The sequence below is a fragment of the Bemisia tabaci genome, chromosome 5 (assembly GCF_918797505.1).
Source record: "Bemisia tabaci chromosome 5, PGI_BMITA_v3".
In the NCBI taxonomy this organism is placed as follows: domain Eukaryota; kingdom Metazoa; phylum Arthropoda; class Insecta; order Hemiptera; family Aleyrodidae; genus Bemisia; species Bemisia tabaci.
The window spans coordinates 35400677-35426865 of NC_092797.1; the positions used below are offsets into that span (position 1 = coordinate 35400677).

General features: G+C 39.3%; 1 protein-coding gene across 2 annotated transcripts in view; it reads left to right on the forward strand.

Annotated features, from left to right (window-relative positions):
• Pdfr (Pigment-dispersing factor receptor) overlaps positions 1-26189 on the forward strand; it is a 54351-nt gene that overhangs the window by 23153 nt on the left and 5009 nt on the right. For both annotated transcript variants that reach the window (XM_019056948.2, XM_019056947.2), the window contains exons 2-10: positions 3863-4383; positions 11654-11773; positions 13328-13488; positions 14309-14412; positions 16012-16159; positions 21281-21383; positions 22952-23139; positions 24047-24126; positions 25593-25776. In XM_019056948.2, coding sequence (XP_018912493.1) covers positions 4287-4383; positions 11654-11773; positions 13328-13488; positions 14309-14412; positions 16012-16159; positions 21281-21383; positions 22952-23139; positions 24047-24126; positions 25593-25776 — 1185 coding nt within the window. In that variant the 5' untranslated portion in view covers positions 3863-4286. The remainder of the gene's footprint in view (positions 1-3862; positions 4384-11653; positions 11774-13327; positions 13489-14308; positions 14413-16011; positions 16160-21280; positions 21384-22951; positions 23140-24046; positions 24127-25592; positions 25777-26189) is intronic.

The following is a 26189-nucleotide window of genomic DNA, read 5'->3' on the forward strand; positions in this document are numbered from 1 at the left end:
GAGGCTGCTTGACACCCAGCACATCGTCCAACTAAAGCGAGCTTTTGATATGTTATCAAAGAGTCCTTTAGGACATATTTTAACCCTAGTTTGGTTTTAGTCAGATGATATGCTCTAGGGGGCCAAAAAAGGCCCTTATCGATGTCCCTCCTTTCCATTTACACGGAAAAAAATAGGGTAGTCGACACAACCAGCGGCTGGATAAAAATGCGCCAACTACCTTGCGGTAGTTACGATAACTACCGCGGTGGAGGTCACAACTAACCCGGTAGTTACATCAACATCCGTGGTTGTTGGTCTAACTACCGGGTTAGTTGTGACCTCCACCGCGGTAGTTATCGTAACTACGGCACGGTAGCTGGCGCATTTTTAACCAGCCGCTGGTTGTGTCGACCTCCCTATTTTTTTCCGTGCAGAAATTCCCAAGATTTTCCTGTTAATATATGCAATTTGCGAGAGGAAATTTGGCAACGTTGAAATGGAGTTACGTCCTTTCGTGAGGGTAACGACTCGGTTTCGAGTTAACTCCGATCGGGAGTGAGCAAGAACCAAGAAGCCTTGTCAATTTCAAATGATCAATGACGATGGCCCTAAACTGACATAGGCAGACAGGCTATTGCAGCTCCCCCGATTCGCCCTTCCCAAACCGCACGCTCAAAAGAACACACGCACGTGTTCAAAAATTTATGAGGACATTACATCACGTGTTCAACCGTGACCCGTGAATATTTCAGATAGGTCTGTCTATATTTCGGGCTGCACGGCAGGCAGAGAATGACATAATTCGGTACCAAGTGCATTATTCAGTAGGTCTCAATTTTATGAATTCAGCAAGGATGTTCAGCTCAGTGCTCCCATTTCCACATTCCGGAATTTGTTAGATTTTTCTGAATTTTTCCCCAAAATTATTGAAATTCCCGATATGTTCCGGATCTTTTGCATCATCCGGAATTTTTTCGGAACTTTTGAAAAAATCTGAAAAGAATCCCGGGGCTTTTGACGGTAGGGGAGTGGGAAAAATTGGAACAAAAAAGTTCCGAATCCCGGAACTTTTGAGATTTTTCCCGAAACTTTTGAAATTTCAGATATGTTCCGGATCTTTTGCATCGTCCGGAATTCTCTCGGAACTTTTGAAAAAATCTGAAGAGAATCCCGGGGCTTTTGACGGTAAGGGAGAGGGAGAAATTGGAACAAAAAAGTTCCGAATTCCGGATTTTTTGACGGACATGGAATGGAAGCACTGGTTCAGCTCTAGTTCAGCTTGTCAGTGCAGAGAAATTAAATTGCACGGTTTCATTTTATTGTCCTCGATAATACCTATGTATAAAAATTGATCGTGTGTATGGTATAGTGCTTGAGTTTCCGTATAGACCTTACTGTTTACGCAGGAAAATTATTCCGATAAAATTTCAAATTTTTGGATAATATTTGGATAGAGTGGCAGTGAACATCGATGGAGAATCTTTCCCTGGCTTAGTTGACACAGGCTCGACTCATACGTTTTTGAATTTTGAAATGGCCGAAATCTTACGGAAAACTGGCCGTTCGCCGACTTTTGGGCCAAGACTGGATTTTCTCGTTGCGGATGGGAGCAGGCACTCCTCTACAGAAACTTATGAAGTAAAATGTCGAGTCAACGGTCGCAAAAGATTTTTAAAAATGTATCTTATTGAAAATCTCAATGAAATGATTCTCATCGGTATGGATTCCCTAAACACTTTGGATATTTTGATCGATCCCGCTACGAAGTCATTGATCTTCAAACATGAGCCATGGGACCCTGGTGGGATTTGCGCTACAGCGGAAATGCAAGCTAAAGATCCTCAACTTCCGCCGGAAATGGAGGAAAAGCGCAAACATCCGTTTCCTTCCGATGAATGGGCAGAATTCAACAAATTTTTGCGAGCCGAACTAAAGAATTTTTCGGAGTTTCCTCATTTCCGAGGAGGAAGTGACCTGTAACGAAGAATCAAATTCTCCGTTTTAAGTTTTTTTTTAAAAAATGAACAGCTGTTTGTTTCACGCGAAGGAAGGAGTGAGTCATGCAGAGCGCGGCGGCGGAGTCGGGCCGAGACCGAGCGGCGCCCGGCGCGATCAGCTGATGGCGGTAAATAAAATTCAAAAAACAAATTGCCTCTCCTCTCTTGTCGTAACTCACACACACATACACAAATTCCCTGTTTTTGAACTTTCCAAAATTGTACGTTTTACTATGAAAAAGGGCATTTTTCCAAATTTTAAATATTTGAACGCCTGGGCAAAATTTTCCCAAGCTGAACTATGTAAATATCAGGTCAAACTTTAAATTTCATGTATCAAAATTTTCAGTACAAATGTGAAGATCGCGTTCCAAGAACTTGGAAGCGATTTGGTGGGCTTATGAGTCAAAATGTGATCCTACATCTTCCTCGATCCTCCTCTCTCCTCTCTCTTCTATTCTACATCTTTTCGGCTGAGGTGCACGTTAGTGAGTCGCATCTCGCCGAGCGAACTGTCCACTTCATTTTCCTCTTTTTTCTTCTCCTGAGCTGAGGTGCACGCTAGTGAGTCGCATCTCGCCCAGTTTCACTCTTCCTCCCCTCTCACTTCGATCCTGTATCCTGTACTCCTGGAATCTAAAGCCTAGAGGTGCACGTTAGTGAGTAGCATTTCGGCTTCCCTTTCATTTTAATTTAATTTGTAAAATATTTCCTAACGTATAAGCCTAGAGGTGCACGTTAGTGAGTAGCATTTCGGCTTTCCTTTTATTTTGATTTCATTTCCAGGATTTTATCGTCATTTGTAAAATATTTCCTAACGCATAAGCCTAGAGGTGCACGTTAGTGAGTAGCATTTCGGCTTCCGTTTTATTTTTATTTCATTTTTAGGATTTTATCGTCGATTGTAAAGTATTTCCTAACGTATAAGCCTTGAGGTGCACGTTAGTGAGTGGCATTTCGGCTAAATTATTATCAACATTTCGAGTGTAGGTCGAGTAGGATCCTCACAAATTTAGCTAATAAACGGACATTCTTTTTGTAAATTTGAGACACAAGAGTTTGATCATTCTTCCCCTCTTTCAAACTCTCGCATTTTTTAAAATTGGCGCCCGAATCCAGGATCCCGGCGAGCTCATTCCGGCAACTACAGTAACGTTGGCTTATCTTATTCCAGAAGGACGTATGTGCCTCTGATGAAACGGGATTTGCCTCGTTACAAAGTGGCGCCCGAACTGGGAGAAAATTTAAAATTGAATAATCCAAATATTACGCTGAAGTAATACATATATTTTAGGTATGATTAATTTTGTTGGGATGAGTCTCAATATATATGAATACTTTAATACTCCTGCAAAAAATTTCTGCAGAATGTTTCTCTCTTCTTGGTGTTAGGTATCTTAATACTTCTTTTTTGACAGATCTCGATTAAATAAGCCTAGTTATGTATTGTGAATATGATATTGAGATTTTTCCGGAAATTTTGTGAATAAATAAATAAATCAGTCAATTATCCCTTATGTAATACTCATGTTGATGGATGGTGATGGTGGAGTCCTCATTTAAAGGGCTTGGAGGACAAGGCGTATAAGTGAAGTTTTTGAAAAAATTGAGATATAATAATGATTTCAAGTGAAACTAGTCTTTATGTAAATTCTTAGAGAAGTTCGTCCCCAAATTCCAATTTTCAAGCATCGAAAAGTCAGTTTGAACTTTCTCTGCGCCATAAGGATCCATGTAATTTCGAAACTTCAAACACGTATTTCTCAAATTAGCAAAAACTGCACTCATGTGCCTTGTTCTCTAAGCCAAGTGCCTTTCATTCATAAATAAGATAAAACTCTGCAACAATTTGCCTATGAAGTGTTTTTCTTTGTTTGTTCCAGATCTTGGCCAAAAATTGATTCCATAACCTCAACCCACCGCCATCCAGCTCATTTGAATGGACAGCAAGCTCGACGATGGTGCCGTTGGACCACGGGTAGAGGGGCGTTAAGTCAAGGCAAAAAACAAATGGATTGGACGTGAAGCAAATTGAAAGGAATGAGCGAACAAAAGACCGGAGATGTGAATGGAGAGTTTAATCGGGTCGAGAGCATAAATATATAGGGACAGTGTCCTGCTGAGGGAGCAAAGTATTCTTTTGACGCGAAGTTGCCGCATGATGAGAGGGAGTGTTGGTGTTTAATGAGGAGGCCGGCGAGTGCCTAAAATACTTTCATTGACAATTTATGACAAAGCTGCTTTGATGGTGGATGAAGCTAGACTGACTCGCGTCACCATTATGAATGCCACGCCGGAACCGGCAGTATGAGCTCAAATGTCATCGTCTCTGATGATCAGTATCATATGTTACCTGAAAACCAGTGTTTGGCACTAATCGACAACTTTAAACCGAAAGAAGGGAGTAAGTTTTAAAAGAATCTCTTCTGTTTTCTTATTTCTATCTTACCTCTTAATTTAGACACAAGGCCTGCTCTGCCGTGCAACGCAAAAACGCTTTTTGTAAAAAAATGTAATTTTTTGGAAACAATGGACCATAGCAGAAAAACTTGTGTACCCTAGGATAATATTTTTTTAAAATTCTTCACGGAAAAAACGAGCTTAGGGTTGGGACCTACATGTTAGTGCTGGGCACTAACGAGGGTTAGGTCAAATGGAGCCAGCAAGTCAGAGGAGTGCTGGGCACTAAACAGCTCGAGGCTGGGTCACTAAGGAAAAAGTAGTGTCAAGCCCTAAAGTGACTTTGGAGCGAGCGTAAAATATTAAACGCCTCCGCCTAGTATCGGTCTCGGGTTGTGTCGGTGGAAGACCAGCGCGTTACCACCAGGCTATCGAGACTCCGACGTTTAATGCGTGAATTTACACCTGTTAAGCGCAACTGAGTCTCGCGGCATCTGATTGGCACTACTGATGTTCAGTGCCCACCTGAACTGCCTTCCGGCGTTGAGCTGTACAGCGCTTAGACGCCAGCCCTCAACTACTCCCCACTAAACGGCCAGTAGTGCTCAACACTAGTCTCGTTTTTTCCGTGTTTCGCAAATACTATCAAAAATCTATACTGAAAATTTGATGTGCATGCGGGTAAAACGGTTTATACATTATTTTATAAATAGTGTTAAGTTCCAAAAAAACGAGGGAAAATCTTGATGGATTCACGGCCGGCGGTCTTTCTAATCACGGCAGTTCTATTATTGGGTGGTCAAAAAGTAGCTCTCATTGACCTGGGGACGTCCTCCAAGTTTAAAAATTTTACTTCAATTAGGTGAAAAGTTGGAAGGGATAAAATGAATTTTTATATTACCCTGTATATGCACTCTTTTACTTGGGTGCTATAACTGAGACGAGTCCCGTGTACCTCTGATTAAGTGAGAACAGCGGGAGAGCCTTCAATTTTTGAATATGCAACACGCTCGTCCGTAGAACACGAATAGTTGCATCAAGGCTCCACACTCAACTCTTTTTCAGAGTAGTTTTTGTGAGGTAGTTTTGAAGATGCGAAGCGCACATCCTAAGATATTAAAATCAAAACAAAAATTTAATTTAAAAAAAACCCAATATAATCTTGAAGATATAAATACCTTAAAAAAAGTACTCAAGTCCCTTTCCGTGTGTTTGGTCATATTTTTCATGCATTTATCATAATTTTTGACGGCATGGTATTCACAGTAACGTCATTGTTGTCTATAAAACCATCATAATTACACCGCGAAGCTTTGACTTTTATACTTGTTTTCTTATCACATATTTCTGAATTTCAATTTTCAAAGGATCGCGAATATGTTTCCCCACTTAATAAGACCTCCTCGCTTCATCCTTCTTACAATTCATACATACCGACGGCGTAAGTCCGTAATCAAATATCTCGTTTGCGGTGTCTGAAAATCTCCGGCTCTGTGTTATTTTTTTTTAGAGGAGAACAAATTGACATCATTCCTTGAAGTTTATGCAGAATTTTCTTCGCACAGAGGAGAAAAACCACGGCAGTTTTAAAGAATTGCCGTTGAGTAGTTTTCCGTTTGAAAAATGAAATATGACAAGAAGTCTGCAACCTCGCAAACCGAGTTATGTGATTATACCGACTTACACCGTCGATGTAGAAGATCCTGCAAGCCACAGCCCCTAGTATACTCCCATTTAAAGCCCCATTCAGCTTACTGCCAAATCAAGGTTAAGAAGATCAAATCGAGGACAAGCATAAGGAAATGTTGATGCGAAAGGGAAAATGAAAGAATAATTAGGTTCGCACAATGAAAATCAACTTATGAGTGGACAGAGACACGCTCGAATTGATAAGAATGATGAAGATGACTCACTGAGAGAAACTCATCGGAAGTTCTTGTGGTTTAGAGGAAATCTAAAATTGATTCGTCGCAAATGTTCGGATATTTTCCAAATTCAACCCCTTGACAGTGCATACTGCTTGACCTTGAGCTATAGATTTCCCTGTTCCTCTTAACAGCCCAGATGTATCCAGTGTCCTCGAAATAGAAACCATTACTAACTTGAGCAGTCACCTACCCGGTTTTCGAAGAGAGGGTTTGCATAGCTATGTTATACTAAGAATTGTATATATAGTCGGATAAATACTCTTCACGGGTGTGGCCATCATCCCATCGAGCGGAAAAGGGACCTCAGTCCACTGACGCAAAATGTTCAGTGAGAGTGGACCGATTTTTGTCGAGATGGATTGAAAATTCGGATTTTAAGATTTCGACGGGAAACCCTCTTGCGTGTCACTAAGACCAAATTTCGTGCGGTAATGCTCATTTCATACCAATAGTAGAAAAGTTGCATTGTAATTCAGCAATTTTGTTCCTTGAACATGACAGGTGAGATTTTCAAAAAGCTTCTCCTTGAAACTATGTTTTTCTGCTAACTTCAACCCACTATTACTCCAGTTCGGTTCGACAGTTTCGGACATTTTTGTCCCGAAATGATCGTTAAACACTCCTCGTTTTATAAATACGTTTTTTCGGAGAAAGACGGGTATTCAATAATAGCTTTTTACGTACTTAATATAAAGTCGCTTTTATAGCGCTCTCTGGCGCTCCGCGACACCTAGCCGCCCAAGTACCCAATCCTCCCAAAGCCCCTCAGGGAGTTGGCAAACCCTCATTTCTTCTAAAGCCCCCTGTCGCCACCCTTTCACTGGGCGTCTCCTTCGTCTCCTCCCACGAGGATCCCAATCATCATCTTCCTCAGCAGCATTTCGTCTGTCATTGTATTGACATGACCTGACCATAACAGATATGCTGTCGGCCATGACATTTTTCTGATAGCCTTTTTTAGCTTTAATATTGCTTGAAATTTTCACCGGATATCATTTACATGGATAAAAAAATTGAGAGTAGTTTTCAAGCGATGACCTTGAGTATCGTTCCATTGAGGAAATCGATTATGATACGAAGTCTGTAACGTCGCAAATCGAGTTACGCGCTTTTGCAGTCGACATGTGCCAATAGTTTCCCTTGGCAGATAAGTGTTTTTAGTGAATGAGGCAGAAATATTAGTTCCAACAGTAGTCCATTGTCCTAAGGTAGAAATTTAGTCGAATTTTAGGGCCAAAAAAGGCTCTAACAGGCACCTGTCCTTTAGTTTCCTTCGGAGAAACCCCGTTAGAGTGGCGCAGAAGTGTAAGACAGGTAAAGAATACTACTTTCAGGAGCTAGAGAGGGGATAATCGCCATTATATTATCGATGGGAAAGCTCCACATCCGTCCGACATGAAGCGCGGTCGAGAGGCGGGAGATCTGTGGAGCAGCTACATTGCTTTCACATATCTCGTTTTAATCAAGCTGTCAGAGCGGGTTTCCGCTCCGAATTAACACTTTTATCCCTTGAACTCTCGCCGCTCAAAGGATATCGACTTTCGCCAGCCTTAACTGGCAAATAGAGCACTGATTTCGCGGCGAAATTGGGTTCCCGACCTACATGCGAGTGCATCCCCGGCTTTGTTCTGCTTGCATCGACTGCACCAGGATCTAAAAAATTATCCAAACAAAACAAAAAGCTCAGTCAGCGCTGCCGTGATAGCGAAGAGAGCAGTAAGTGCAAAAATGAAGTTTTGAGAAAACGGGCTCAGAAGCCTCTGACCGGAAAATTTTATTGGAAGAAGCCACCGTTCTTTGTCAAATAGCCACTAATCGCCCAAAAGACTGCTAGAAATCGTTCGGATGATTAAAAATCGACTGATTTTATTTCCATTGTGTAAAAAGGGTATTCTTAATTTTCATGATAGGTTATTATTAGGCAAGAAAACCGTGAGTGTTATCTTCTGCATGCTTTCGTGGTTATGCGTTTTGGACACACAACAAACACTTTTCCAGGTTTTAAAGTCGCAGAGAAGGGCGGCTTTTTACTTGAAAGCATTGTTTTTATTGGCTCTCTGGAGAAATATTGTCACTTATTGTTGTCTTGCCTAAAACTACGTCATTTTTTGCGCACTTACGGCTTTCTCATATTTCTCGTTTCGATACAATTAAGATTTATTTCGCTGTTTCAGCTATTTCAGTAATTTCATCTAAAAGAGTTTAGACGAATTTTGAAGGAAACTCGAGTTCGAAATTGACACTCACTACTCTCTTCGCTATCACGGCAGAGCGATGGAGCCCCGTAGGGAGAAAGAGAAGAGGGAGGGCACGATGACATTAAAAATTAAAACATTAAAAATAACTGATCATAATTCCTCTAATTGAAAATCTCATAAAAGGAGGAAATCCTGAGAATCTTAACAGGTGCGAAATAATACTGATTTATCTGACGCTCGGGCCCCAAAAAAAGGCATGAAAAAGCGAAAAGCAAGAGGAGGAGGGTATCAAAATTGTCATCCCTGAAATATTACTACAATCGTTTTAAGACCAGACTAATACCTGACCTTATTTTATTTTTTGGGACGAAGGTTATGGATGTTTTGTAAAACTTGACACTCCAGATGATTTCATAAATCCTAAAAGAGAAAATAGAATTGCAACGAAAGAGATAAAATTCATTAATTTTTTAATATTTATCTATTTTGAACCATAACTGCTTCAAATTCGATGTCGGCGGAGTTCTTTTTACAAAAATGTTTGGGGAGGGGTGCCCCCAAACACATTTCTACTCTGGGGTTATCCACATGGATGCACCACTAGCTCCAGGCCCGAACGCTATAATGTCAAGCCATAAATGAACCGCCTTATGCAGAAAGGTACCAAGCTACATCAGCTATTGCCAAATGTAATTTGAAAATGAAATTTGGCAATTTAATTTTTACTTGAAAACGGTTGCGCGGATTTTTTTGCAAATTTTAGTGGATTTTCTGCATAGTACAAAACAAATACCTTAAAATTGTCAAAGGAATTCGCACATGTTCTCTTGTAAAAATTAAATTTCCCGATTAAAGTTGGCAGTAGCTGATGTGGCTTGGTTCCTTTCTGCTAAACGCGGTCCAAATATTGAACATATATCGTTCACTGCTCTTGTATAATCACGTAGTGATTTATTTCTTTTCAATCTAAATTTGGCTTGTTCCTTCATTATTCTTAAATCCCCACCCACGTCTGTAATTGAAACGGCAGCACAAGAGGGTAACGTACCGATACACCCATATTTTTCCAATTCGGTAGAGGGGGACAAGATCGAGAATACTTCGTTTTTTTTATTATGAAGTCATCACCCCCAAATCAGGTGACATTCTTCAATTGCTCATTCAGCTTGACAAGAAAAAGAAAGAGGGAGAGATCAACAGCACTCTTGAGTTGGTAATGAAACAACTCTCAACGCTAAGTTAGGGGGTGAGATAACACGAATCTTTACGACTTGGAAACGAAAAGCACCCTCCCATAGTGCCGTGCTAAGGAAAAAAGCCGTATGAACACGCGGATGTTGCCAAATTTCTCTTCAAAAAAACATTAATTTTGTGTGAATATTTTTCCTTGAAATTTTTAGATACCGCGGTAGTTTAAATTGCAATTCTCTGAAGAATTGAAGAAAAATATCCGCAAGTTTCCTTGAAAATTTTTGTTTCATCAGAGGAGATTTGGCAACGTCTGGAGGCTGATACAGCGTTTTTACTTACCACGGCAGCATAATCCACGTGTAGGCAACGTCTCCGGATAATAAGAGTTAAGAGCCTCTTTACTACATCCTCCTACGCTTAAAATAAATCCTCTTTTAATATAGGGATAAAAACCGCCGCGTGGCGGCGCGTCACTCAGACAAAATATGACTCTCACACTCACGCTTTCTCACTCATTTCAAAGAAATCTGATCTTCCCTACGAGCATAAGTTTACAGAACTTTGCGCAAAAGTTAAGTTTCGTATACCTATCTCTGTGGGAACAAGGCCTTCCATTTTTAAGTAATGAGCGAAAAAATTATGAAAGAACAAACGTAAATGTGATTTAATAATTTCAGCTGCCGCCGTGCCGCGCTGACCGCACTGTATTTTGCGCAATGCGTGAAGTATTCCTACAGTCTTGTAGGCGCTTTGCGTTTCACGCCGACCTCCGCTGACCGCACTGTGTTTGACGCAATGCGTGAAGTATTCATGCAGTCGTGTAGGCGCTAATATGTGTCACACGCTGACCGCCACGCCGAGGGCTTCTCCTTTTCATCTCAAGTCCTCGTCATCATTGCTCTCTGCGCCGCGTCGTTCCAAGCCAAATTGCGTGTTTGGTTCCTGTCTTAACTCGACTAATTAAAGGTGCTGTCTCTTTTATCACCGGAAGACGGCAAAATTAGAAATTACTTTACTCTCAAGAAATGAGAGATTCTGTCACCTTTTCTCGTTTGTAATTTTTTTTCTGAATCCGAATTTTTTTATACCGACATTTAAAAAAAATGCAAAAGCCGCCCCCTAAATTTGCCGCCATGGGTCGCGGCCCATGTACGGCCATCCCCTAAATCCGGCCCTATAGTGCTTAGTAAGAACGCCGTAAATCCATCAAGATTTTCTCTCGTTTTTTGGAACTTAACTCTTTGTAGAATAAAAACTGTTTTACCCATGCAGCTCAAATTTTCAGGTAAAGTTCTTGATAGTATTTTCGATTGAATTCTATGTAGAAACATTGTCTCAACATACACAAGTTTTTCTGCTGTGATACATCATTGTCTCCAAAAAATTTAAAAGGGCATTTACGGGGTTTTTGCGTTGCACGGCAGAACAGCTCTCATAAACTAGTGTTCTTAATTCCTCGTGGACTGTCACATATCGAAGACTAAAGTACGAATCCGTGTATCTCAATTTGCGACGTTGCAGACTTCCTGTCATATACTTGTTTTTTTCTATGGAAAACTAGTCAACATAATATCTTGAAAACTTCCTTGATTTTTCTTCTCCATTGACAGAATATCCTGTATAAATTTCAAGCTATAAAGTTACCACGTTTCTCTTGAAAAAATAACATAGTATATAGTGGAAATTTTGAAACTGAGTAATGGAGATACGTGGTTTCGCATTCAAACCAATATTTTGAACAATTTTCAACGTCGCATTTCGATATAAGTGGTATTACTTGATAGCGATCGTTTATCGACTAGGACAAGAAAATACAAGTTTTGCATGGCCTCACGAATGGCTATATTGATGACGCACGTAAAACCCGATGAAATTAATTTTCCTCCTTTCCTGAGCCTTATTTTTTTTCAAGAGAAATTATTTTAATTGCAATGGAATTTTTCATCTCCTTTCATAGCCGTTTGGTGCAAAATTGCTTTCGATGGAGAACTTTGTTGGCCACCAGTACCTGCAGGGACGACAGTCATTAAATCTTGTGGAATTTTACATCGTTCATTTCCTGGGATTGATCCCACAAGTAAGTCTTTTCTTCTTTCTTCTCTTAGATGTCATTTTTAGTCATTTTAACCGATGGACGTTGTAAAAATACTAATATATAAAATAATTAAAAAAATAAAGTGAAAAAAAATCCCCAAACAATCGCAAAAAGGAGCCCCTTGTTTCGGAAAAATGAGATCGATCCACAAGACGTCATGTAATCGGGTCAAGGGCACAGTCGATTTTCTCTAAATACCTATATTGTCTGGCTAAGGAAGAACGCCGTATGAACATTCGAGAGTTGCCATATTTCCTTCAATAAATTTTATATTTTTGAGGAAAGTTATGTATGTTTTTTCTCGAAATTTTTAGGAAGTTTAGGTGAAATTGCGAACACAATTACCTGAAAAATGGGGAGGAAAATATTCATAAGTTTACTAGGAAATTTGTGTTTTATCAAAGGAAATTTGGCAATGGCTGAAGGTTCATACGACATTCTTGTTTAGCACGGCAGTATTCTTCATCGACTCCGTGCTCTTTCTCAGCAGAGCAGCATACAAAAACGACCTTCCTCGCGTCTGATCCTCGTGCTATATTTTGACAACTGATTGACCGGTGGACCCTTGTTCGTTTTTACCACCTACTGAACAAGAGACCTGGATTTACTGGCGGTATGATATTAAAAAGAATCAACGGAGATATGCGTATATAAGTAACAGAGGTAACACCACCAAGACATGAATAAGTTGCGTTCAGAATCGGCAACCTGAAAAACCGATCGGATATCGAGAAGGAGTTGACCGCTCAATCATACGTCAATAAGAGAAAGTGTTTCACTCAAAAATACGCTGCCGAGACAAGGGTTACCATTGATGCTCATTTTTCTCCTTCGTTAGAGACTTTTGCTGAAAAAGAACTGGAATATTTGAGATTGGAGAGCACAGGAGCCAGATCCGTCTTCCTGGTGTTCAGAATCTCTTTTAAAACTCACCCTCGTTTAAGAAAACATTGATCTCCCCTCGAATTTAAACCCTATCGAGGCTTTTAGTGTGGCGTCGTGTATTGCTGGAGAGTCAATAGTCGTTGCGATTAAGGGACCTTAGCTTCAGAATAAAAGAATAAAGTATTTCCCCCTCATTCACTGCTGCGTTTAAAGGTCTTGTCAACTCGTGAGACGATGAGAAAGTCATATTTTTCACTCGTGCGCGTGTTGATCCAGTCCTTGATCATTGATTTTTGCCAGGATGTAATTTCACTTTTTGAGTCTTTAATTATTTCGAGATAGCGCTCTTAACTGGAAATTTCATTTCCCGTCACATTTGTTCCCATTTTGTTTATAAATGTGTTTTAGTTGGTTTATTTTAGTTCTTTAAATTGTTCTTTATTTTTTACTGTGCGCAATGGCACATTCGATCTGGTGGTATTTTAACATTTATGATTTACTGATGGGGGACAATGACTTCCGAAACGTGCATAATCAAAATTTAACTTGGTTTTATTAATTTTCGGAAATCAGGAGGAAAAAACGGCGGATAAAATGACGAACTCTGATGAATCTAAAAAAATTTCTTTAAATAATTATATTATGTTGCAGATGTCTTCTTTCGTACCTGTTCAAAAGATGGAAAATGGGAAAGCGAAAAACCGGGAACCTATGAAAATCCCAACGGTTGGACAAACTACTCTCTTTGTTTATCGCCTGAAATGGATCTCCTTATCAAGCAATTACATGCGGGGGGCATCGATTCTGCTAAGGTGAGAAATGCAACTGGTTTTCTTCTTTTATGTAAAGAAGTATTTTCCCTCTAGATTTTTTTATTTCGCACAGCCGGATGATTGTATAAGGTATAGGTACGCACGATAAAAGCAGATGGAAATAAAATTGCGATAACGGAAAACAAGACTGAAATGGAAGGCAAAAGAACCGAGAAACCTCGGTTGACCACATGCCATGTTCAACAGAAATAAAAATACAAAAAACATAAAATACAAACATTCATTAAAGACTTTATATTTAGTTGGGGATCAGAGGAAACACTTCTAATTAAGATTTTGAAGTTCTACAATCAAGGAAAGAGAATGTTTTTCTCTAATCTGTGGTCACGGAGGTCTTTCAATGATTAGGTAGTGTTGCAACTTATTTATGTTGAATTAGGAATGTAAAAATTCAGCTGGAAGTAGAGGAATCGCAGAAAGTAATAGAAAATAGAATTTTGTGCTTGGAACTCAAACAGACACAATTTTCCTATTGATTGCACAGCACCAGTTACTAGCAAGAGGTCTGTAGTAATGGCCCTGACCCGGTGCATGACCATGTTAAGAGACATTTTTGGAAAGTAGATAGATTACGGCGTTGATTATTTCGGTGACAAAGCTAAGACTCAAAATTACCCGTGTAAAAGATGAAACGTCATTGTAAAAACCTCCTTCTCTCAAAATTACAAAAGCTCACTCACTGCATTCACGCACTAGCCCTTCAAATCAAGGAACGAATAGAATAAGATCAAACAGGAATATGTGTATGCGAGTATTGCGTGACATTTAACTTTACCTGATCGGAAGTTCTTTTTTCCAGGCAAAAATCAGTATCGCGAAAAACGTTCGGTTTATTGAAATTGCTGGCTTTTCAATGTCATTCATGACATTACTTGTTTCCTGCCTTGTTTTCATGTTTTTTAGGTAAGTTTTCAATATAACTGTAAAAATAGAACGTAAATATTAACAGTCTATATACAATTAAACCGCGTAGAGTCCAATTAATATGTTATGTTTTTTGTCTCCCGTTGAATGAACATTTTGAAGCGTGGGATGAATTCACTAGCAAATTTCAAGGAGGCTTACAGCAGCACACATTTTTAGCCTAACCTGGCCTGACAAATTCCATATCATCCAAAATCATGTTTTACGCTCGAAAGATTTGAGACTCAATTTTACCTCCTCTCTAGAATGAAACGTCCATGCCTACTGCTAGCATTACCGGTATTGTACCTCAAGTCTAGGGTATAATTGGACCGCATTAAACAGAAAGGAACCAAGCCACATCAGCTATTGCCAAATTTAATTGGGCAATTTAATTTTTTACATGAAAACGGTTGTGCGGATTTTCGTGCAAATTTCAGTGAAAATTCTCCATGGTGCGAAGCAAATTCCTAAAAATTTTCAAAGAAATCCGAACAAGCGTTCTCTCGTAAAAAAATTAATTGCCCAGTTAAACTTGGCAACAGCTGATGTGGCTTGGTTCCTTTCTGTTAAACTCGGTCCAATTGAAACACGTCGTCACCAGGAGTAGGTAATATACGTTCCGCAAAGGATAGTGGCGGAATTCTCCAGCTTAAACTCATGAAATTAGATCATCTTGAGCTGTTTGAAGGTGAAAGCCGAGCAGATGTTCTAGTACAAAGACTGTGACACGAAAGGTATAATGGAAAGAGCTTGTGCGTGGATAAAACTAACTTGACTATATCCAAGGCTGGAAATGTCATCTTAACGACCGCTGTTGCCAAAGACATCGTCCTGATTAATTTATTTCTATGGTCAGTAGTTGAGGCCTTTTTACTGCAGTGTTTTGTCTCTATGCTGCCGTGCTAAGGAAGAACGTCGCATGAGCATTCGAGAGTCGCCAAATTTCCTCCGATCAAATATGTATTTTGGAGGAAAATCATGCTGATTTTTCCGTGAAATTTTAAAACATGCATTTTCTGGAAAGAATTGAAAAAAATATTCACAATTTGTCCTGTAAATTCAGTTTTAATTGACAGAACTATGGCAAGGTCTGAAGGCTCATACGGCATTTGTTCTCTCGGCAGCATGGACCAAGTCCTATTTTGCTAATAAACATTTCCGTGAGTCATATGACTCATCCTCAGCATTGAATTGGACGCATTTACGGGAGAGAAGTATGAAGATTTGACATAGTTTCTGAGTAAAAGGCAATTTCCAATTTCCTCTTGTAGAAAATTTATCAAATTCTCATGTACGTTTATGATCAATGTAATTTTGTAAAATTTTGAAAGTTAGTTTTCTCCCCCTGGCGATCCATATTTGAAATTTAGAATTCAATAAGTATACTTTCCTTTTACAAACTCATATTTAGTCTGACAACCGTAGAGAACTTGATGAAACTAGTATTTCTTTTCTTCTCTCATCGAGAACCATGAAATGAATACCATTGTTTAAGTCTTAGAATATCTTTATTCTTATTAAGTTTCATGCATTACTGGGTAAAATAAATTTCGATACTGAACTAATAAGAATACTTTTGTCTCTCTTTTTTTCCAGAATTCTTCGCAATGAGCGCACCAAAATACACTTCAACTTGTTCAAGGCAATGCTACTGCAGTGCTCTCTCCGCTTACTCATCTTTTACGATCAGAAAAACCTGTCGGACAACAACGTTAGCAACATGACAAATGGTATTTACAATACGGTAAGATTAGAAAATGGTACATCTCACTGCTCCGCTCTTTTTCGCTGGTCTTCCATTCGAAGCGTGGATATGATGCGTTGCGCATAACGAGAACTCCCTTCATTGTCGAAAGATTTACTTTCTCAACCATTGCAACCATTCGCATACACATAACTTAAAAGTAACATTGAACTAATCCAATCCCTTCTTTCGAAGGAGATACGAAAAGGTTCCGATGCAAAATAGAGTGTCCTCACCAAGTGCTACCGAGAAGTCATTGCTGTTATTACATTGAAATATTGCGAGCTTTTTCGCGAGGAAAATATTGTCAAGACACAATAATAATTTAACGTCGTTTTTCATTCCTTCTTTTGCATTCATTCCTTCTGGATTGGGTTTGGAAAACAAACGTTGGGTAACAAACGATATTCGTCTTCATCTCAGTGTCGACAGGCGTGAAATGAAAATTGGATCCGAGATCAAAAGAGTTGCGTCACAGCTTAAAAATGGAGAGTGATTCCGCCGTACGACTGAAGAGAGCAGTAACGACCAAATTTGAATCGGTTTCTGTTAGACAGGCGTAACTCCAAAAACGCATGAACCCTAGCGTCTGGTGTAATTAACGAGAGCCAGGGCTCATGAGGTTATTTGGACTTACTTACGCCCATTTAGATCTAACAGAGATCGATTCATTTTCAAAATAGAGTTTTTTCCACTACTTTACCAATCTGATATAACTCAAATGAATGATCCCACTAAAACGGGGATAAATTCACACTACCTTAATAAACACGATTGTTGTCGTAGAGCGACAACAGCTATGTCATTTCCAATAAAATATCACTTTAAAATCTATCAGACGTATTGTAACGCAAGAAAGTTGCACTAACTGCTGTCTTGTGCGAAACGATTCCCTTTTCTGCCAATATTTTTGTCTCGCACCTCAATATGAAGTCGTCTCTTCTCCTCTCCGTAAGAGCTGTAACTATCAACAAATCCGGGTTTTTTCTTTTAAATTTTGGCAACGATTGTTTATTAAAAATTACCATTAAAGATGTTCCCCTTAATTTTAGCGCAGACCCCTTCATAATTTAATAACCATTGAAGTCATAACTTGAAGAGGTATTTTATGTGTCCCAAAGGGCCCTAGTTTACTAGACATAAGACCCGCTGAAATCCCGCTTTAACCTGAGATTTTGATGTTTATGTGGCCATATTTATTCACCGGTAGACATCCCTTGTAAAAATTGGCGATAAGAGCTGCGTTTCAAAATACCATAGGAATTCTTATAGCCGGCTAAAGAAGGCTACAGAAAATCATATAGCTGGCTGTAGAATGCGGAGAAAATCATACGGCCGGGCTATACGAAGCGATAAAAAATTATGCAGCCGGGCTATAGTTCCTATCGCCGGGCTTTACACTTTATCGCCTGGCTGTTGCTTTTTCGCCATGGATTATAAAAGGCTATAAGAAATTGTGTAGAAATTCGTGTGCTTTGGAAATCATTAAGTTTGATACGGAACCACCTTAATATTTACAAAACGCACATTATATTTTCCTTTAATACATATTTTTTTTTTCATCAATTAAAATGAGAATAATCCATACAGGATGTGCAAACATTTCAAAATCATGAGTTGAATAACGCTGGCTCCGCCGGATTAAATATTAGAGCCTAACACAAAGCGGAGCAGCGGCGCACTAGCGCCTACAAACCTAACAGGGATACTTCACGCATTGCGCAACGCGTGAAGTATCCCTGTTAGGTTTGTAGGCGCCAATGCGCGTTTCGCGCTGGCTGCCCGCCTGCCGCGCCGCAGCGTGCCACGGCGCTTGAAGCAACTATTTCACACCAGAGGTATTGCACAGTATCATACGAAACTGAAGGCGCTCTAATATATTAGTAATGGCAGGCATCCATCAAAAGTACGGAGCTTTCCTCGCAAAATAAATCAAGATACTACGGCCCAAAAAGAGAGCAGTATTCCAAAAACTCACTAAGTCCTAGCTTCCGTAATTAGTAACGTTTAGCGTACACTTTATCGCCTGGCTGTTGCTTAGTAGCCATCGGCTATAAAATGCTATAAGAAATTGTGTAGCCGGCTATAGAAGCTATTGGAAATCTTACAGCCGGCTGTAGGTCTATGGTATTTTGGAACACAGATTCTACTGCCAATTTTTACCAAGGATTACAGGGAGCAGACATTTTTTATGAGGCTTGGTCAATAACCGTAGCCAAAATTTTAAAAATACGATGATTTACCTTATTGACATCCCAAAGTTCTGAATGGTGGTGGTTTCAGAAAAACCTTACGGAGGTGAAAAACATATTTTAGCCAATACAGCACGCCCTGCTGTTTGGCTGTTTGACCCTATACCACACACTGATTGCAGTGCATACCCTTATGCATTTCATGGTTCACACATATGAAGACTTATACATATGTAACAATAGCGGATGTGAAAAATTACCTTTTTGAACCACGTTCAAAAAACTGTTTTGGCACCAAGAAAATTTTGAGAAAATACTTGTGATAGGAGCGTCGAGATCTGTACATTACGCCAGAGGCAAACATATTAAATTTTTGTGTGACCAAAACAGTTTTTTAAGCGTGTTTCGAAAAGGTAATTTTTTACATCCGCCATTGTTACAGATAAGGCCTCATATGCACTCTAAGAACAAAATTTCGGCACAATTGAACACCAAACTTTTCGTTTCAGATACCTGAGGCTTTCGGTCTCCAAAAATTCGGTTCCTATGATCAAAAACTTCGGTTATCAGGTCCAAGCAAAATTTAGTGCTACATATGGATCGAAGTATTCTTTCTCAGTGCAGTTGAAGCAGAGGAATAAATGCCGAAGGAAAGAAAATGGGAGCCTCCGATCGTTGAAGAAACCAAAACTCAGCAGCAAGTCAAATATTGCCAGTAACGAGGACATTATGATGGAAAAAAGGCGAGGACAGTGAATGATAGGGAAAGCACGGACGAAATTTTGTAGCTGACAATGAGCAGGAGAAAGGCACTAGACAGTATTTTCCAACGTCTTGTCCTCGCACGATTATTAAACTTCTGGAGAAAAGGACGAAGGGATAAAAGGAAAGATGACTTTGATTTTTGCACTTCACTTGACCAATCGGGGGGTCGCGTCGCGGTTCGGGCCTTGAGAGGAGTTGTGTCGCACTCAGCAAAAACAGCGTATCTGCGTAGGGTTCACATTGGAGTTAGGTGGTTGCATATTGGCACAGCAGCGAAGTCGAGAAGCGATTTTGAGATCGGTTTGATAGGTGCTAGACCAGCATTGTCACCAAATTTCCCTCTAAATGATGCTTTATGCTGATTTGTCACGGGTGTGGTCGAGGTAATATACGATGTATCTTTTAACTTATAGAAATAATCTTGGCACATGTTGACCCTTTAGCCGAGATTAAAAAAAAAAAAAAAAAAAACACCATTTCCCCTGAACATGAGTTTGGAAAATCTTTTGCGATGAATGAAAAATTAGAGGATGGCTGAGGGCAAAAGAAACGGAGTTTGGCTAAATTTGCCAAACTTTTTTACTGGAGCGATGCTATATGTGGATCGCTAGTCTGACTATATGCCTTGGACCTGAGACAAATCATATTCAGATTGGTTGTGAGTTTAGTTTGAGAGGATTTTGGCAACAATATAGGCGAAACCGGCGGAGCTAGAATTGGAACGTATCGGAGGCGTGATTTGCTTTGCGATATATCGATTGATATGCTATGTAAACCTATGGAAAAGGATCGATAAACTGTGTGTCCGCAAAAAAACACTTTAATAATCGACCCTTTACCATAGCTTTAATTCGCCACTGGAACGTATGCATATCACAATCAGACTACATTTTGAAATTTGGATTTACGATTTCTGACTCATTTTAAAAACAAAATAACTTCCATTAGCTTTCTCGGGCATATACGCGTTTGTATCGATGAGCGAGAGAGCGTAGTCCAGTAATTGAGGGACTCGACTCAGACAAAGCGCCGTATGAACATTCGGCCGTTGCCAAATTTCCCTCAATAAAATATTTACTGTTGAGAAAAGTTGCCTATGAATATATTTCTTTCAAATTCTCAGATACTTCAGACAAAATTGCAAACAATATTAACCACATACCCAGCAGAAAATTATTTATAACTTCCCCAGAAAATTCATATTTTACTTAAGAAAATGTTGGCAACGCTACAAGGTTCTTACAGCCTACTGTCGTAGCGCGGTGGAGTGAGAGTTAGCAGTTTCGTTGCGTCCTCTTTCATTTCTCTTACCGATTTTCCTTCCATGCCAAGCTTTTTTCACTTTACTCTAATCCTACTCAGAGGAAACGACATTGATGACATCAGGATTACTTAGTTAGATATCTCTACCACAATTGTCTAATACTGCGCGCATATTTCGTAGTTCATTAGGTGTAAGAATGAGACTTCTTTTTGCCATTGCAAAATGTCCCCTTGTAAATATTATTTTCACGAGGAAACCGTTGATCGTCTCTATTCGAAAATTTAACTTATTTTCCTACCGATTAAACTCGCTGCTAATCAGCCAAATTTTGGATAAAAAATGCAGCCATGCTCTTATAAAAAAATTAACTGATTGTTGACTAGATTTGCTGAGCTATCTTTATACCCATGAACAAGAATAATCGATAAAATGCCAAAGTAACTTAAAAAACTTTATATTCTCAGATGAGGTTGATTAAATCATCTATTCAATTTTTACGCACCGGACTTTGAAGTCTCACGATTGTCTCTGCTTGCACAAGTGGTTAATAGGTGCTATTAAGCGTCCTCTAACTTCAGCATTTTTTTTGTGTGTGTTCATCTCAGAGACCTTCGATTGAATATAAAACGAATGGTACAATACAAACAAGAGACGAATGACAACGTTGTTATCCTTAGACTTGAGCTCCACGAATCACATTCAATCTCTAAATAAATAATAAGTGTTCCGTAAGCAGGCAGGGATCCATCGAGGCAGTCTCACGAGAATCAGTTTGAAAGTTGAGTTAATATTAAAAGGCTTAAACATTGATTTCCTCTTTAAGATCTTTCAGAGGGCTGTCAACATGACTTTGGATTCAAACGGGATTGAAATTAACGTGCCCTCTTTTCTCTGTTACAGCCAATACTTTGTGAAACAGCGTACATACTATTAGAATACGCACGATCAACTATGTTCATGTGGATGTTTATTGAAGGTCACTATCTGCGAAGTACTCTCACAGGTATGTTACAGCAGTGAAGTTGTATAGACGTGAACATGAATGTCTCGTTTGCGCGGTAAAAAAAAAAAAAAATAATTGCAACTAAACAGAGCCGGATTTACCTACTTGCCGCCCACGGGCCGCCTGTATTTTGCTGCTCCCTTCTCATTCGTTCTGAAACTTCAATAAAAAACCATCAAGTAAACGTGCCGGAGAGGGACTGGGTGCATAAGACACATTTACTCGTGTTGGACACATTTTTTGCAAAAGCCCTGTCAACACTACTAGCAAAAGTTCACGGAACTTTGCGCGAAAGTTAAGTACCGTAAACCTATCTCTGTGAGGACAAGGCCTTCCATTTCTAAGTACTGAGCGAAAAAATTATGAAAGAACGAACATAAATGTGATTTAATAATTTTAACTTCCGCCGCCGCGCCGCGCTGACCGCACTGTATTTGGCGCAATGCGTGAAGTATTCATGCAGTCTTGTAGGCGCTATGCGTCTCCCGCCGACCGCTGCTGACCGCACAGTGTTTGACGCAATGCGTGAAGTATTCATGCAGTCGTGTAGGCGCTAATATGTGTCACACGCTGACCGCCACGCCGAGGGCTTCTCCTTTTCATCTCAAGTCCTCGTCATCATTGCTCTCAGCGCCGCGCCGTTCCAGGCCAAATTGGGTGTTTGGTTTCTCTCTTAACTCCACTAATTAAAGGTGCTGCTTCTTGCATCGCTAAAAGACCGCAAATTTAGAAATTGCTATACTTTCAGGAAATGAGAGATTTTGTCGTCTTCTCTCTTAATAATTTTTTTTCTGAATCCGATTTTTTTTATACCTACATTTAAAAAAATTGCAAAAGTTGTCGCCTCCTTAATTTTGCCGCCATGGGCCGGGGCCCATGTGGCCACCCCCTAAATTCGGCCCTGGCACTAAATCGAAAAAAAAGAATCGCATAAATTAACGCAAGAAAGAGGAGAGAAGTAGAAGAAGAAGAGGAAGAAAAAAAAAGTAAAATAATTAGAAGAAGAAGAAGAAATGTATTAAAGGGCCTAAAATACCTTACATTAGTCGATTCCTGAAGAAACCTCCCTCTCAATTTTTTGCCTCAATTATAGCTGCACGAGCATGATACAGATTAACTCAACTAACTTTTTCGGTTTACTCGCTATTTTTTTCGGTTGTGCTTGTGCGTTGTGCTTGTGCGTTGTGCTTGTGTGTCCCCTCTGGAACTCATACGACAAGATTGGGCTTCCGTTTTTAGGACACTTGGATGTAAAGCTCAGTGCCATGCGGTGGGTTTGCTGAAAATACTAGCTGTATATAGTGAATAACAGATTGTTCTGCATGGGCTTTGCACTAAAGCTCGCTCGAGGTTTCGTAGTGTTTGTGATTACTTTCCATCGGGCTGTCCGACATGCTTCTCCCTCTCCTCTTCTTCCCTCCCCCCCCCCCTCTTTTGATTAAGATCGGCACTAGATATTTCAGGAATTTTAGTGTAATTTTCATCATTTCAATAAAATTTTAAGCTACGTTGGTTTTGGCGATGTTTTCCTTTTGAATTTTGACGATTTTTGAATGATTTTGTTTCAGTGACAATATTCCAAGGAAATTCACCTTACAGAACGTACAAGCTCATAGGATGGGGCTTTCCGATAATTTTGACGTTCGGTTGGGGAGCCCTCATGGTTTCGCACTATGAACCAGCTTTTTGTTGGTGGGGATATAATTCTGCACCGTACTTCTGGATTCTCGAAGGTCCAAGGCTCGGGGTTGTTGTCGTAAGTAGAGTTCATACCTAAGAACGCTTTCCTTTCTTTTTTTATTTCTTTTTTCCTCTTCTAATCGAGCAAGTTTATTGATGGTTAAAATTGAGAGCCGTGTATTTCCATTGTGACGTTACAAAAGCTCGGATTATATTTTATTCCATCTTGGAAATCTAACTAAAATATTTTCGTGAAATTTTCTGTGAACATTTTTGGAGAGGACGATTTTAAAATGCAAGACGATCTTTTTCAGTTCTATTTAAAAAAATAAAACATCAGCGGAAACTAGCAACGTTGCAATCGGAGTAACACATTTTGTACATGAGTCATTAATATTTCACCAATCCGATATGACTTTAATACTGCAATATTTGCCTCTTTGCGATGAAATGCTGTTAATATGTTGCAACTTTGAACTCTTTTTTCTTACCAGGAGTAACAAACTTTATACTCCTTTATCTCCTTCATCTCTCTCCTTAGCATACATTATAAAACCATAATAGTAACGTCGAACGCATGAGTTCCGGGGGCGAGAAGCACCTTGGGGGTTGGACTGCGAAGCGGTCAGGAGGCATAAGCCCTATGTATATATTTTTTTGCGACAATGGTTACTTCCATCAGATTTTTTTGAAAAATGTAGATATTAAACATTTTATAACAAAAAGTAATGCCGCACAAAATGTTGTTCACCCTATAATTCAATTTTCTCTGTGTAGATTTTCTAACCATTCACCCCCTATCTTTATACTCGATGTTTAAAGGCATTCGCCCCTCCTTCTCCCCAATTTTGTTTCTTACTCTCGTTTTCAATCCTACCTTTGGCCCTGATGAATTGTCCCTCATGTATAGAATCTTTCTTATACGCGTTTAACATAACTTTTATTTGCTTCCAATACATCAAAAATGAATTATTCTGTTCCAGCTAAATTTTTTCTACTTACTTCGCATAATGTACATATTAGTGTTAAAACTAAGGCCTAATTCAACAACTGCGCTTCTTTGGTAAGTACTCTACGAAATTTAAGTATTTAAGTAAAGAAGACTAGTCAGATGTATTTGGCACATCCAAGAAGAGCATTTCTGTACAGCTGATGAAATGATAAATTTGGGGTTTGAAACGAATGCAGGCTAACTGCGAGCTTGTAATGGACCTCTAGACAAAGTATGTAATTGAGGTCGACCCGTATATATTACCTCATCAAAATATCACGCACATGGCAGAACATGGTGAACATTTCGAAAACTTCCACACTGAAAAAAAAAATCGGTCATGTGAATCGAACGATCGGTGTTCCATATCATCTCAAATATTTGATTTGTCAAACTGAACTTTCGGTTCGTGTAACCAAACGTTAGGCACATACGATCAAACTTAGTTCGCCAGTTCTCTTTACCGCACAAGTTTGGTTACACAAACCGAAAATTATGTTTGACGAACCAAATTAGTTGGGATGATATGGAATATTGGTACACGCGACTGAACTTTTTTTTTCAGTGGAAATTTTTTTTATAACAAACAACGTTTCTACGGCGAAACTTTCAAACCACGTATCTTGGTTTTGCGACGTTTCAGACTTTTTGTCATATTTTTTCTTATGAATGGAAAAATACTTAACGTCAATTCTTAAGAATTTCTGTGATTTATTTTTCTTCTCCGAAGCAAATTCTGCAGAAAAAATGTCAAAAAATGATGTTAGTTTATTCTCCTTAAAAAAAATGAAATAGAAGCGGAGATTTTTAAACACCGCAAACTAGATTCGTGGTTTGGAAGTTTCACCCCGTCAATATAATGGGTGGGATGTACTTTTTTCTGAAGTGTCCACGAAAAGACGTTGCCGTATTTGTCGTTCTTAAACAATGAAAACATTTTTAAAAAAAATGACGAAGTCACGGTACGAATCTGTAATAGAGCACAATAGAAACGCTGGAATTAAAAACAAGCTAAGCGTCCTCAGTTCGTATAGCATGCGACAAACATTCAACGAATTACTTCATAACGCCTGGATGCAACTATTCGGGCTCCACGGATGTCCATGTTGCATACCCACGAATGTGAAGGCGTTTTGACTTTTCAGGCACTAAACGACGAGCTGCACTACGATGATCCAAAATTACAAAGCGTCTTCAGTTCTTTGGCACGACCAGATTAGAGGGGTTTGGAGGACAAGGCGCATAAGTGCAGTTTTTTCTTTTTCGCGAAATACGTATTTGAAGTTTCTAAATTACATGGATCCTTATGGCGGAAAGATAATTCAAATTAGCTTTTTTATGCATAAAAATTGGAATTTTAGAGCGACTCTTCACAGAATGTGCATTAAGACTAGTTTTACTTAAAATCATTAATATCTCAGTTTTCTCAAAAACTGCACTTATACGCCTTGTCCTCCAAGCCCCTTATTTGCACCCAGGCCTAGAAACACAGATATTTGATAAATCTATTCTCTGAGGTTTGCATTTCATTTGTCCAGGAAAGCACTGAGAGCAGCTTTTGTATTACTGCCATTACTGGGAATACCCAACCTGTTAATTATATTACGGCCTCCTCTCGATGGTCCTGTTTGGCTATTCGGGCTTTGGGCGTACACAATTCACCCTCTTTGCGCCTTCCAGGGGTTCTTCGTCGCCATCATCTACTGCTTCACCAATGGAGAGGTATGCCATTAATAATATACTTCTCGTTTCTTTTCTCATCCCTTCTTGCATGATTGCGTAAGTAAATGAACCTTTTCCCTTTAATTTTCCACATTCGTTATTTTGTCAAAATTGCGCAAATCTTCATTTGCGCTATGGGGGTTTGCGCTTTTAGAATTTAACCCTCACAGAAACGCACCAAGTCACATCGAGTTTGAATTGAGAAAGAAGTTTTGAAGTTTTGAATTGTCCCTCAGACTCGACTGTTTTTACTTTCAAAATATTTTTGCTCAACATTGAATTGTGTCAGAAGATTTGCGACTCTGGTTGAATTCAAAATTGTTTCCAACTCATTTTTATTCCAAAATGCGACGCGGAGTACGTTCCCGTCAAATTCGAAAAATCTGAATTTCAGCGTTCTGTGTTTTTGAAAT